Raw genomic sequence first — 15,066 nt, forward strand, 5'->3', positions numbered from 1 at the left:
ATCCCAGTTGCCAACGTGTCTGTTGAAAAGTCATTTTCGAAAATGCCAAGAATTAAAAATAATTTCCCACCCAGTATGACGCAAGAACGTGTTAACAATTTGTCAAGAAAAAAGTCTTTTTTCGAAAGGAAGTCTCTGATGCGATCGAATTGGAATGACAATTTTTTCTGTTGTAGGTATATAAACATCGTAGTTTAAATCCATTTTTAATGTATTCTTATTTAAATAAAAATGTCAGCAATTTTTTTTGCAAAAATGGTACATGTTTGAAGGGCGGCTACTAGAGAATTGCCTAGGGCGTCAATTGACCTAAGCGCGGCCCTGCGAATAGGACATCAAGAAGAAGATATCTCAGAGGCAAGACACTTGGACCTGTAATAACTGAAGATAACGTATTAAATTTTTTACTATTTTTTTGTGGTGGGTGCACATTTTATCCTTCGTTTCAGTGCCCTCAAAACCGGTCTGAAGACGGTCCCACCCATTCGTTATTACTTTTATCGGTAATTTTCTATTTAAATAAAATACTAAATTTATTAAATTATTTAAAAAATACTTACTTGGTGGAGTCATACGAACTAAACCAAAATTTCCAAAGCACAATAGTAAAACAAACAAAACTGTTGAGACACTCTTCCTATGCATTTTCGTAATTACGAAAAACACTTCAACTGCAACTGTACTAAATCAACTGCGGTGCAGCGTGCAGCTCCCAATAATTCGCGGATCAATAAGTACCGGCGGGCGGCGTTGCGCGTGTTTGCTAGCCAACTACTGTCAGAAAGTTCCACAATCTTCAAGCAGTAATAGGAAATTTAACAATAATTACCAAGAGTCGAAAGTTTGGGAAAGGCGCCGGTCTCAAGCGCAGCAGATGGCTTTGAAAACAATAATTTGACAAAAAACAAACGTGCACTATTAAGTCTTATTACTTCTTAGACATAGGCGTTACAATAAAAAATTCAGAAGGAATATCGAAGGAGATAATTTTAAAAATGAATAACCATTTTCAATTTCGTTGCAACACGAAAATACAGCCGAACCATATTCTAGTCCAATCAGAGAGTGCTGCAAGCACCTCTACCGGTTTCGAAACTTATTAGTCTCTCATCAGGAGGCACATATGCTGCTCTCCCTGATCCAACCAAAACAAACCCCAGCGTGCAGTCCCGAATTGCAACGAACGAAATGGCATAGATGCCCTAGCGGCAACTGCTAGCAAAAAGACTAAGTTTTCACTCTAATGGCATATAGAACATCCCACCAGAATGAAAGCAATGGGAACCTTCTCTGGTTACACCTCCGAGGCTTCTACAATTTGCAAGCCATACGGATGCTGAGACTAAGGAAGATGAGGGAATTCTACAATTTGCAATTCACGTCCCATCTGCTCAGCGCGGTAAAGTTCCAACGAGAATGGTTCACTTCATACTCCACACAGAGTAAATGTAAATAAAAAATGAATAACCATTTTCAATTTCGTTGCAAAGCGAAAATACAGCCGAACCATATTCTAGTCCAATCAGAGAGTGCTGCAAGCACCTCTACCGGTTTCGAAACTTATTAGTCTCTCATCAGGAGGCACATATGCTGCTCTCCCTGATCCAACCAAAACAAACCCCGGCATGCAGTTACGGATTGCAACGAACGAAATGGCATAGATGCCCTAGCGGCAACTGCTAGCAAAAAGACCAAGTTTTCACTCTAATTGCATATAGAACATCCCACCAGAATGAAAACAATGGGAACCTTCTCTGGTTACACCTCCGAGGCTTCTACAATTTGCAAGCCATACGGATGCTGAGACTAAGGAAGATGAGGGAATTCTACAATTTACAATTCACGTCCCATCTGCTGAGCGCGGTAAAGTTCCAACGAGAATGGTTCCCTTCATACTCCACACAGAGTAAATGTAAATCAAAAATGAATAATTATTTTCAATTTCGTTGCAAAACGAAAATACAGCCGAACCATATTCTAGTCCAATCAGAGAGTGCTCTCGTTGGAACTTTACAGCGCTGAGCAGATGGGACGTGAATTGTAAATTGTAGAATTCCCTCATCTTCCTTAGTCTCAGCATCCGTATGGCTTGCAAATTGTAGAAGCCTCGGAGGTGTAACCAGAGAAGGTTCCCATTGTTTTCATTCTGGTGGGATGTTCTATATGCCATTAGAGTGAAAACTTAGTCTTTTTGCTAGAAGTTGCCGCTAGGGCATCTATGCCATTTCGTTCGTTGCAATTCGGGACTGCACGCTGGGGTTTGTTTTGATTGGATCAGGGAGAGCAGCATATGTGCCTCCTGATGAGAGACTAATAAGTTTCGAAACCGGTAGAGGTGCTTGCAGCACTCTCTGATTGGACTAGAATATGGTTCGGCTGTATTTTCGTTTTGCAACGAAATTGAAAATGGTTATTCATTTCTGATTTACATTTACTCTGTGTGGAGTATGAAGGGAACCATTCTCGTTGGAACTTTTCCGCGCTGAGCAGATGGGACGTGAATTGTAAATTGTAGAATTCCCTCATATTCCTTAGTCTCAGCATCCGTATGGCTTGCAAATTGTAGAAGCCTCGGAGGTGTAACCAGAGAAGGTTCCCATTGTTTTCATTCTGGTGGGATGTTCTATATGCCATTAGAGTGAAAACTTAGTCTTTTTGCTAGCAGTTGCCGCTAGGGCATCTATGCCATTTCGTTCGTTGCAATTCGGGATTGCACGCTGGGGTTTGTTTTGGTTGGATCAGGGAGAGCAGCATATGTGCCTCCTGATGAGAGACTAATAAGTTTCGAAACCGGTAGAGGTGCTTGCAGCACTCTCTGATTGGACTAGAATATGGTTCGGCTGTATTTTCGTTTTGCAACGAAATTGAAAATGGTTATTCATTTTTGATTTACATTTACTCTGTGTGGAGTATGAAGGGAACCATTCTCGTTGGAACTTTACCGCGCTGAGCAGATGGGACGTGAATTGTAAATTGTAGAATTCCCTCATCTTCCTTAGTCTCAGCATCCGTATGGCTTGCAAATTGTAGAAGCCTCGGAGGTGTAACCAGAGAAGGTTCCCATTGTTTTCATTCTGGTGGGATGTTCTATATGCCATTAGAGTGAAAACTTAGTCTTTTTGAAATAATTTTAGTTAACAATAAAACACTGAAAAACTTTTGTTTCCAATACATCCACAATTACCAGAGAACGGCAGTTCTCGCCAATGGCGCACACCAACACCCTACACGCGACACTATTTATACACGAAATTTTCCGTTTTTTTAATCTGACGGAATTGAAAATTTTACCAACTCCCATCTTAAAGTTCAGGAAAAGACTGACCCATCAATATTTTGTTCCAAGGATGTGGATTTTATAGCCCTTCCTATTTAGGGCCTGTTTTTCGTTCTCGTCCCCAAAACTCCCAAAAACTTCGAAATTTTAAGTCCGACCTTTACGGCTTCTAATAGTACTGATCATTACCTTTCCAACGCATGTCTAATGTTGAAAATCATGAAAACTAATAGTTTGAATGGTATAAATCGGTGAATTTATACCATTCAAAAGTTACCGAGCTCAGAAATATGACTCAATTTCTATTTAAAAAAGGGAAAATGTTTGTGGATATGTATGTATGTACAGTGATGTTAAAAAGTCCTGCATCACCTAAGCGCCTTATAGTTTTTGAGGTTTAACACAAGTTTTTTGTATATTTTCGCTAATTTATTTTAAGTTTGTGCTTGTAATTAGCATTATCGGTATACTTACTAATGTTTTTTTTAATTACTAGCTCAAAATTCTACAAAAAAGATTAAAATAATCTGATTGAAGGGATTTCCCATAATCCGAGAAAATTATGAGGTGATTATTAAGTCGTTAAAGTACTATTAAATTGAATCTTAATGACAAATTTGCTACATATTTTGACTATAGGTATAAACACTGTAGTTACCCTAACACATTTATTTGCTCTTTGATTTTTGATAAAAAGGTCAAAATGTCATCCCAGACCAAACAAACTAAATCATCGAACGAAAAGCGTTTTGAAATTATTTTTCACCATAAAAACGACCAATCTAGTCGCAAAATAGCATCCGCATAGAGTATTAATTGACGTCTTGACTTCTTTATCTAGAGTAAAAAACATCTAAAAGCTGATGTTACATCCTTGTAGCATTCAATTCGCGATTCTGAAAATAGCGACTAATTTTCTAGACTCTAGATTTTGTGCAACAGCAATTTTTTTGTCGCCGCGACTACAAATCGCAAGTTGAGTGCTAGCCTTAGAGGCCACTGTGTAATGCCACATTGCAATTTTTGTAATCGCTTTACTTTTGAATGTTTGAAAGAGTGTGTATCTATTGTCTGGGTATTGGCATTTTCGAGAATAATCTATTCTTTATCTATAAATTAGATTTATGTATATCTATTTTTGTCTTTCGTTTAACTATTTTAAAACAACTTATTTTAAAGCCGAAAAATGAGATAAATTATTATTTTAGCCCCACAATTCAAAATGAAATTATTAGAAACTAAAAAAACTCCGTTTATGCGATTATTTTGGATACAATTTGAGACATGGCTAAATCTGATAGCTTTCTATAGTTTTTGGAAAAGGGCCCCGCCACAAATACTGACACCGGGCCCTTGAGTGGCTAGGCTACGCCACTGTGTATAGGCGTGAAGAGATGTAACAATAGAACATAGGCTTTTGCAGTGTATTGGCGTAAATATCGGCGTATGAGATTTTTTTTCGAAGAATATGTAGATTATTTAGCGTCTTTATTTTTTTATAATTAAAAGGAACGGGCTTCTTCGGGCCCCGGGCCCCTGTGCGCCCGCCCCAAGCGCCCAGTGGATAAACCGGCACTGGGTACTATTGATAAGGAAAGAATGACACGTATTTTTTGTGGTTTGATGTTAAACTCTAGGTGTATCTACCTAATATCATATTTTTGTTACGCCCCTGTGAAAATCATTAGCCATAGTAGGCAATTACATGGCAGATGTGTTGATGTTTTAGAGATAACAAATAATATTTATAAATTATATGACTGTAATTAGAAAGAAAGTTCATTTTTAGTCAAAATTACAGACGATGGGTATCAATTACTTCCAACCATATTATATTGATTAAAATATAAACAGAAAAAGAACAAATTGTTGATTTGTCTTTTGTAGTTTACAATTCATTCATTCTCTTGGGAAGATAGGAAGAAAGGTTTATTGTTGAATCAGATAATATCCATCCATCATTTAATGGACATTCACTGTTGTCTCAAAATATGGGAAACTGGAAGCTAATGGGAATTTTTTTTATTCTATAATTATTTTATATACCGTGGCCGTAAAATATTTCTTATATTTTATTAAATACACCAGCTATAAATCTTTGACTTTAATAAACTAGCTTTTAAAATAATTTATAAACATAAATCTTTCAAAAATGAGAATATAACTTTCTCTTAAAAATAATTTGTTCGTTGTTAATTAAACATTAAAACGAAATTTTAAATTATGTCTATTACTTTATATCGATAAATGTAGGTAAATTGACTAGATATAGTTAAGTAAACACGTAGAACAAATTAAAAAGAAGTATTAGTTATAAATACAAGAAAATGAGCCTCAGCAAATGTATATTAACAAAATTAGTTACAAATACCTACCTAGCCATTAAGAATGATGAGAAAATTTTTAAATAATTACCAACTTCCGATAATTGATTTATTTAACTGTAACTTTCAAATACTTAATGAATGTTTTCCGGTATCTACAGAAATACCAGTCTCAAAAGACATTTTGAGATTTTGTAATAACATTTATTTAACTCGCAGGGTTCGGTTTATATAGATACACGACAAGATGAATCATAGAATGGAGGCCCAGAAACTATAAAAGAAACCGAGGACGACTACCGACTAGATGGACCGACGACGTAAAAAGACTAGCGGGAAACTGGCTATACAAGCGGCCCAGCGTAGAGAACACTGAAAGGAGTTGAGGGAGGCCTATGTCGAGCAGTGGGCGCGTTTGACGATGAATAATTATTTACAACTTTTATTTAATTTTACAACTGCAGAAGTTGGAAATCGAACTTCACTGCTTCCTAAAATATCTGCGTTCAGAGGTGTCGTTTCTTGAATATTATTTGTTGACCGGGGGTGGAAGGGCTGTTTCTTTTGGATTTTCAGCCATTATGGTGTCCTGGAGATGTCCTCCACCGGATCTTTAATGTGGTAGATATCCTGTGGCTTTCCACATCTCAATGCCATTGACTATTTACTTCTTTGGATTCAATTTCTCAGCTCCAGGGCAATGAAGTGACCTACCACGTGTCGGTTCTTCCACCCGTACCTAGTTGTTGACCAACAAGTGGGAGACAAAATGCAATATCCAATGGGATCAATTAAATAATTTAATAAAATGGCAAAGCTTTCAAAAATGATAATGATACAAAAAGACTTTAATAACACTGGAGAATTAATAAGACTTGTCATTTGTTAAAGAAAAGGTGATTAAATAAAACAAATTACAGAGAGTATTATAATTGTTATTATTATAATTGCATTAAAAAATTATTTGATTCTACAAACTTGATCTCACAAAATGAAATATTTTAACTTTTATGTTTGCATGGTTTAACTTAATGTAATTCTTTAAATATCGTTTTTGTTTAAATTTCAATCCACAGCTCACAGCTAAACGGTTTCTCATCAAAATGTATCACTCGTCACTCGATGCTGCTTTAATTTATACTGTATCCGAAATCTTCTACCACAGATTTCACAAGGATATGGCTTCTTTTCTGTATGTTTTGTGATGTGGACCAGCATAGGTGGCCTTGTCCTGAAAGTCTGGTTACAGTAAGTACATTTAAACGGGAATACGTCATTGTGTGATCTGTTATGCACAAAGAGAGAAGCTTTCTGTTGGAAAGATTTTCCACACAAGTCACAAACGTATGGTCTTTCAATAGTGTGTATTCTTCTGTGTTCATCAGCATTTCTCCTGATAGCAAACATTCTTCCGCAAATATCGCAAGGAAATTTTTTAATGCCCTCATGAGTTTAAGATACCTAACTAGACCCTGGAAGTCCTGATGTTTTTAGGATAATTATTAGTTTCCCATGTACCTATTACCTAGTACTTTAATAATTGTCAAATGCCTTCTCGAAATCGATGAATTATGCATGTACATCGCAGTTGACATCCCTGGCTCTCTGTATTAGAACTTGAAAACTGAAAAGTGCTTCCCTCGTTCCGAGTCCTGCTCTGAATCCAATTTGAAGTTCACTTAGGTGTTCTTCTAATTTGGTGTATATGCGCGAGTAAAAGATGGTAAGAATACTTTAAGTACATGGCTTATCAAACTAAGAAATATGAAGAACTATGTTCTATAGCTTCGTAAAAGCTATGATTTGGTGTGCCTCTAATAGCTTTAAAATTTTACCATGTACTCCATCGGGTCCTGTTGATTTCCCATCTTTAATTCGCTTAATGGCCATAATTACTTCCTCGTTTGTTTCTTTAATTGTAATCAAAATCTGGCCTTCGTTGTCTACAACTGTGTCTGTATTGCGTTGTTTTATTTTAAATAAAAAATAAAATGGCAAAAGTTTTCAAAAATGGTAATGATTACAATGAGACTTTAATAACACTGGAGAATTAACAAGAGATGGCATTTGCTAAAGAAAAGGAGACCAAAAACAAATTACAGAGAGCATAATATAACTTTATTATTAGAATTGCATTGAAAAATGATTTCATTCTACAAATAAGACTTCACAAAGTGAAATATTTTAACTGTTAGCATGGTTTAACTTAATGTGATTCTTTAAATATCGTTTTTGTTTAAATTTCAATCCACACAGCTCACAGCTAAACGGTTTCTCATCAGAATGTATTAATCTATGCCGCTTTAATTCATATTTTATTCTAAATCTTCTACCACAGATTTCACACGGATATGGCTTTTCTCCTGTATGCTTTGTTATGTGGACCAGCATAGGTGGCCTCGTCCTGAATGTTTGATTACAGTAAGTACATTTAAACGGAAATACGTCATTGTGTGATCGGTTATGCACAAAGAGAGAAGCTTTCTGCTTAAAAGATTTCCCACACAAGTCACAAACGTATGGTCTTTCGTTAGTATGGATTCTTCTGTGTTCATCAGCATTTCTTCTGGTAGCAAACATTCTCCCACAAATATCACAAGGAAAATTTTTAATACCTTCATGAGTTTCTTTAAGATGCCTAACTAGACCTTGGGATACTCTAAAACATTTACCACATAGATGACAAGAATGGGGTCGCTCTCCTGTGTGGATCCTAACATGCCAAATATAGGTATATGGAGAATAAAGACATCTACCACATTCTTTGCAATTATAGTACACCTTACCATCTACAACTATCTTTGCTGCATTTACCATTTCTTGGTCTAGTTTAGCATTCTTCTTTCTTGATTTCTTTAATTCAACTTTATCATTATTATCACATTTTTCTTCTATTGGATGAGTTTGAGCTATGTGTTTTTGCATTTCGGGCTCAGATAAAAATATCATTTGACAAGTTTGACAGCCATAGCAAATATCTCCTGCTTCCTTGGTTGTTAAAGGATCGTCTTCTTCATCACTTACGTCAATTATCTTTTCGTCTTCGTTTAATTCTTTGTCTGTAGATTCGCATATTTCGTCAAGTGGCAAATATTCTTGCTGGAGGCCGATATATTCACCGATATTATCTGAATAATCGCTCATTTCTGATTTGTTAATAAATACTGGATCGTTTTCTTCATATTTATTTAATATCGGCAACTTTACTTCTTCGATAGGCTTCCTATAAAAAAAATAATAGAGGATTAAACATTGGACATCAACAAAGTAAATACAGCTATTTTGGAAGAAGACTCATATTTTAAGGTAGCGAAAATTGGTAAAATTAGGAAAATTAGTGATTAATTAGTTTCTTACAAATCCATGCACATCAAGTAAATATGAAGCATTTATGTTATTTAACCTTCGTCGGGCGGCACAGGTACAATTGTAACTTTTGAGTTTTCGAATTGTGATAACTTTTTTTTCAAAGGGGTAGAGACTTGAACTTTTGTGACATCTCTACATTTATCCAGTAGATTATCGCCCGGTTTCCGAAAGGATGATCATCTCAAAAATTATGTAATCGACGATTAACAATGGATTAAATGCGTCAGAAACGTCAAACAAACTAGTTTTAACAACAGTAGATCACCTGACAAAAGATTAATCGCTTGTTAACAGCCGATCATAAGTGTTTTGAGTCTTTGAAAGGTCGATTAACCAGTTTCGCTTGTCAAACGGCGGTAAAAATGTACTGTTACCTAATATGAGATTATCCGTCGATTAACGGGCTGTTAAGAGTTTTTTTAGTTTTTTAATTACTGTAATTAACAAATACCGGGAAAAAATTGTCAAATAACACATATATAAATGAGAATCATATTATTCAATAAACATAAGTTTTTTTTATGGAAGAAATAATTTTAAAAATTTATTTAACTTGCAGAACATGGATATCTCGGACATTTTTGTATATTTGATTATATAATTTATATTTTTTTCGTTTAAAAATGTAAGATAACAACGATGCTAGACTCATAGAGCTATTTTTTGAGAGGCCAGAGCTCTAAAAAGCAGAACATAATGATAATAGCGATGTAAATAAGAGGGAAAACGTGTGTGAAATTATAGCAGCTAACTTTGAAGACAATAAAACAGCCGGTAAATAAATTAAAAATAAATACAAAAAGTAATTATATAGACCAAAAATAAAAATATGGGTATAAAATATTATAGATCATAAATAAACTGTTTTATATCTCCAAATCTCATCACATAAATTTAATGCGTTTTATTCTTTTTGAAATTATCTAGCTCATTATCAATTATCATTCAATTCTTGCTCCAAACAAAAGTGACAGTACGTAAGAGAGAATGCACCTTAGAGATACAAAGATACAAGTTTGGATTTAGAGGTTAATATAATTGAAATTTTGAAGGATAACAGTAAATTGTGACAGTATCTATAACAAATTGTATGTCAGATCATTGTTTACATGATTTATAATCAATAGATAATTTTAGATAATTGGCGTTTGAGAAACCCATCACTGGTTAACAGTTGATCAAATCTGACAGCCGATTAGATGATCGGAGATTTGAATAACGTTTCGGAAACCGGCTGGTGAGCCAAATTTAACAAAAAAATCTTTATTCAATTCCCAGAAAGAGGCTTAAATATTCCCAACCCCCATAAACGACGGCGTAGGTACATTTGTACCTTGTACATTGTTTTAAATAAATAATTTAAAAAAGCAATATATTTTGTATTTAACTGATAGCTTATTTGAATCAAAATACAAAAATGAATGTTAGTGTGGATTTTCGCAACACATAAGTACATAAATATCGTTTTAGACAAAGAATATTCGTCACACACATGTAGAAAACATACTACACAAGTATGTCTCGTTTTACGCTGTTTTTCCGTTCATTCGACCAACATGACAACTTCCGGTTACTGGAGTAGATTCACGAATGCTGTGAGATACTTGAGGAGGAGTCTTCTTCTTCTTCAACCTGTGTTCGCCCACTGCTGGACATAAGCCTCTTCCATGTGCTTCCATCGACTCTTGGCAATTCTCATCCACTGCTTGCCCGCGACTTCATCTGCCCACCTCTTCTGCGGTCGCGTACAGGAGGAGTATCTACAGCAAATACATACTTTGTTTCGATCAAGGACCATTTCTACAGCATTACGAAGAAAATGACTTGTCATCATCATCCGGTTTTTACTTTGAGATTGAAATGAAGGCAACCAAATATCTTTAGAATGATTCTTCAAAAATTTCCTGCATTAGTCCTTTGTTTTTTTTAACGGATTATGCTTTCAATGTATAATGTAGCATGATAAGCCAGTGAAATAGTCACCCAGCATTTTATCCATTTTATTAATCCAGCTTTGGTTTTATTGTAATACTGAATTATTCCGGCGTCGATACTTCACTGTCTTCTACTTTTCCAGTCATATGCATGGAAGAGAGTAACACTACTGCTGTGTTCTTTGGCACGTATAAGAGCATACAGTAGCATCATGATTGTATGCAAAATTTATGGAAAAAACAGCTCTTTCCTTGTTTCCTTGCACATTTTTAGGTAGAAATCTCTTATTTTTCTAACTGTGAGTACTAGCCCTACTAACGTCATGTGCCATGAATTCAAGACTTTGGCGAATTCAAAACCAGTAAAAAAGTTATTTGTGGTACATTCTGCCCATAATTTATTATTATTATTTTTATTACAAAAGAAATAAAAGTACAATTCTACTGTTAACGTATTTTGTTTATAGTAGAAAGTTTTTAATAATTATTAATGTGAGGATTATACTAAATCAAAACCACAAAATGCTAATATTGATTGGTAATTATTATTGTACTACGAGTATAATAAACAATACCTATATTAATTTATAGTATGTATTCCAATATTCAAGATTGTAAACGGAATGATAGATTCGCCTCAAATTTTGCAGAGAGTAGGTCTTAGGGTTCCTCAAAGGTGCACAAGATCTAAGGACGTTTTTCACTTAGAATACCAACAAACAAACTATTGTCTAAATAGACCTATAAGACGAATGTGTTAATCTGGAAATGGTTTAGATGTAGACTTTTTTTCTAGCCCTCTGAATAGCTTTCGAAAAAAACTGAAAAAATCTTTTTAAAATACAATGCAGGCTGTCACTGTAAACTGTCATTTATGTATTTATTCTATTCATTTGTTTTGTGTAAATTGTATGTAATTATTATTGTTCTAAAACTGTTAAATATATGAACTATTGAATGATTGTAATTATTGTAATTGGTATAACCGTAAATAAACTATTTATTTATTTATTTATTGACTTACTATACATACATTTATTATCTGCTAGATTTACTTAGGTCCATTTTCCAGATGTAAAAATATCTAATAAACGCAATATTGATTAATTTAAAAATAAAAAAAAATAAAGTTGGTATGGGATTCGAACCACAATTATCCACGTCCTGAACCAAAGACCATTTCTCGTCACCACCCGCTCGAACTGTCAAGAGATAATACTCGATAAAGTAAGATAGTCACGTCGATATTCACCTTGAATTAAAAAGAGACTACCGACCAAATAGGCTCATTTATCTCTGTCGCAACCGTCACCCATTTTAAGATGGCAGGGAGCAATCTAGAGTATTATATATATATGGATAACACTAACACCCAATTATCTATTTATAAGACGGTTCAAAATTCAAAAATGCAGATTTAGAAAACACTTTTATGAATATTTCCACATTTAGAGCAATATTACTGACAATTATGTATAATTAAAACTTGAAAAATAAAAATAATTTGGCCCTTAAAGGATTAATTTATACCTGCACCAGGTATCTAAAAGACTCATTAATATTTAGCTCAGCGAGGTGCTATTGTATGAGGTGTGGAATTTCATAAACATTAAAAACATTTCATAAACATTGGAATTTCACAAAACATATAGATCCCTTGTTTATGGAATTCCACACCTCCAACAATAGCACCCGCTGAGCTGAACATTAATGAGTCTCTTAGACACCTGGTATTACTGTACTTAAAGTAATAAAGCTTTGAATGAATAGCACTTAACAGATCTAAAATAAAGTGACTATTCTAAAATTTTCTGGTAATATTAACACCTTGGCTGCATTTAGAAATATGTATAAACTTACATTGAGTGCGTTGTGAGGCATATAATATGTCCCTTATACCTCATTTGCCACTGTGCATTATGACAAAGTCGACACAGCCAACTGTTAATCTAATATGAGATCTATTTGTCTCGTAACGCAGCCAAGGCGTTAAATAATGTCTTAAAAATATAGTCTTCTTCCTGGCTAGCAAGTATTAGTGATGTTGATAAAGTAACTATTCGTTACAAAGTACTCGTTACTTAAGAATACCAAAAGTAACGATTACTATACAGAGAGGCAAATCGTTACTTTGATTACTCTGATTACTTCATACCAATCGAATCAGAGCTAGTAACGACTATTGTATCTACCTTGATTACTTTGATTACTCTGATTACTTCATACCAATCGTATTAGAGAGAGTAAGGACTATTGTATCTATGTTGATTACTTTGATTACTTTGATTACTTCGTTACTTAGTACCAATCGTATCAGAGTGAGTAACGACTATTATATCTGCTTACTTTGATTACTTCGTACCAATCGTAACAGAGCAAGTAACGATTATTGTATCTACTTTGATTACTCTGATTACTTCGTACTTCATGAAGGTCGTTATTATATCGGAATACCTGTACAAAATACCCACCTACTGAGAAATACGATTCTCGATATGGCCAGTACTCAAATGAAAAAGTAACAAAAGGAATCATAATAATCAAATCATTATTATTATTATTATTATTATTATTATTTTTATCCCTTAAACCAGTGGTTCCCAACCTTTTATGTCTGGTGGCACATATTCTAATGTTTTTTCATATTCGCGACCCATCCCTCACTCATGATGATACGCAATTCAGTAATTCTTTACGCCACTTAGCTACTGTAAAAGCCACGTCGCGACCCACCTGAAATCTGCCCACGGCCCACTAGTGGGTCGTGACCCACCGGTTGGGAAATGCTGCCTTAAACAGATTGGTGAAGGTCGTTGTTATATCGGAATACCTATACAAACCCACCTACTGAGAAATACGATTCTCAATATGACTACCGGTACTCAAATACAAAAGTAACAAAAGTAATCATAGTAATCAAAGTAACAAGTAACGAATACTGTAAATGATTACTTTATACAAAATCCCTACCTACTGAGAAATACGATTCTCGATATGATTACCAGTACTCAAATACAAAAGTAATAATAGTAATCAAAGTAAGGAATGCTGTAAATGATTATAAATAAAAATGTATACCATTTTTACCTTTACCTTTGTAAATGATTACTTTATACAAAAGTAACAATTTGTAAGGAATACTCGAAAGTAACTATAATCAACATCACTAGCAAGTATAGAGACTTACGTTACTTCTTCCAAACTTATGTCAGTATTAGTCCCGATTGTTTCCGATATTTGTTTCTCTGTGACAAACTGATAACTTCTGAGTCTTCTATCTGCTTCTATACTGGTTAAAAATAATTCATGCCAAGCTAAAACAGTGGAAGCACATTGCCAACAGCATTGAAGGGGTAAATCATCAGTTTTGTCCACTTTTATTGGAAGGTATGAGTTCATTTTAGAGGCCAGGTCATTGTTTTCGCCATCAGGAGTATATATTCCAATTAGTTTTTCCTGTTGATTGGCACATAGTCTGCATATTTCATTAACGCTTATAATCTCCATTAGTTCCGTGTGGGATATGTCTAGTATAGTATCTTCTTTATTTTCCTCCATATTTTTGAGTTAATAAATTTCTGGAGGTTTCCCTCCTTCAGATTCAAATTTTGTTAGAATTTTATAGTGTAAATTTGGTCTTTTATCAAGAGTACCAAGTACACAACAAACAACGAAAATGGCTATTTGACATTGACAATTGATCTAAATTAGAGTTTTCCTTTAAGCTATACATCCACATTTAAGTCGAAGGCAATGTTTAAATTTTGAAATTTAATTAAATATTTTATAATTTTATAATATCTCGTACCAAACCGCCATTTAAATGTGCAAGGGCAAATTTGACCACGTTGAGAAAATTGGACTTTTATAAATATCTGGACCACGAAGTTAAATTAGGAAGAGATAATCAAACAACACAGTTAAACACGAGAATATGATTGCCATGAGTGACATACGGAAAACTGAGGGGAGTCTTTAGATCAGATATTCCGATGTGCTTGAAAAGAAGTCTTTGATCAATGTGTACCTACTCCCAGTTCTAAGCAGAATTGAAATTGACCCTTACCACAAAAATTATTAATAAAAGTATCAATAAAATACAAGTGGCACAGAGACCAAAGGGGAGGTCAATGTTGAATATATTCTTGGGAGACAGAGTTTC

General features: G+C 34.4%; 1 protein-coding gene and 1 long non-coding RNA gene across 2 annotated transcripts in view; both read right to left on the reverse strand.

The window, feature by feature from the left end:
- The window catches only part of LOC126886847 (uncharacterized), a 30,941-nt gene extending 30,074 nt beyond the window's left edge, over positions 1-867 (reverse strand). The window contains exon 1 of the long non-coding RNA XR_007698789.1: positions 561-867. This is a non-coding gene — a long non-coding RNA (uncharacterized LOC126886847). The remainder of the gene's footprint in view (positions 1-560) is intronic.
- Positions 868-7,697: 6,830 nt separating this feature from the next.
- LOC114335743 (gastrula zinc finger protein XlCGF57.1-like) lies at positions 7,698-14,597 on the reverse strand. Its single transcript, XM_028286036.2, has 2 exons — positions 14,092-14,597; positions 7,698-8,824 (listed from the first exon to the last, which is right to left on the reverse strand). The coding sequence occupies exons 1-2, from the start codon at positions 14,460-14,462 to the stop codon at positions 7,786-7,788; spliced, it is 1,410 nt and encodes a 469-aa protein (XP_028141837.1). The 5' UTR covers positions 14,463-14,597; the 3' UTR covers positions 7,698-7,785.
- Positions 14,598-15,066: the final 469 nt, after the last annotated feature.

This window comes from Diabrotica virgifera, chromosome 6 (genome assembly GCF_917563875.1).
Source record: "Diabrotica virgifera virgifera chromosome 6, PGI_DIABVI_V3a".
NCBI classification, from domain to species: domain Eukaryota; kingdom Metazoa; phylum Arthropoda; class Insecta; order Coleoptera; family Chrysomelidae; genus Diabrotica; species Diabrotica virgifera.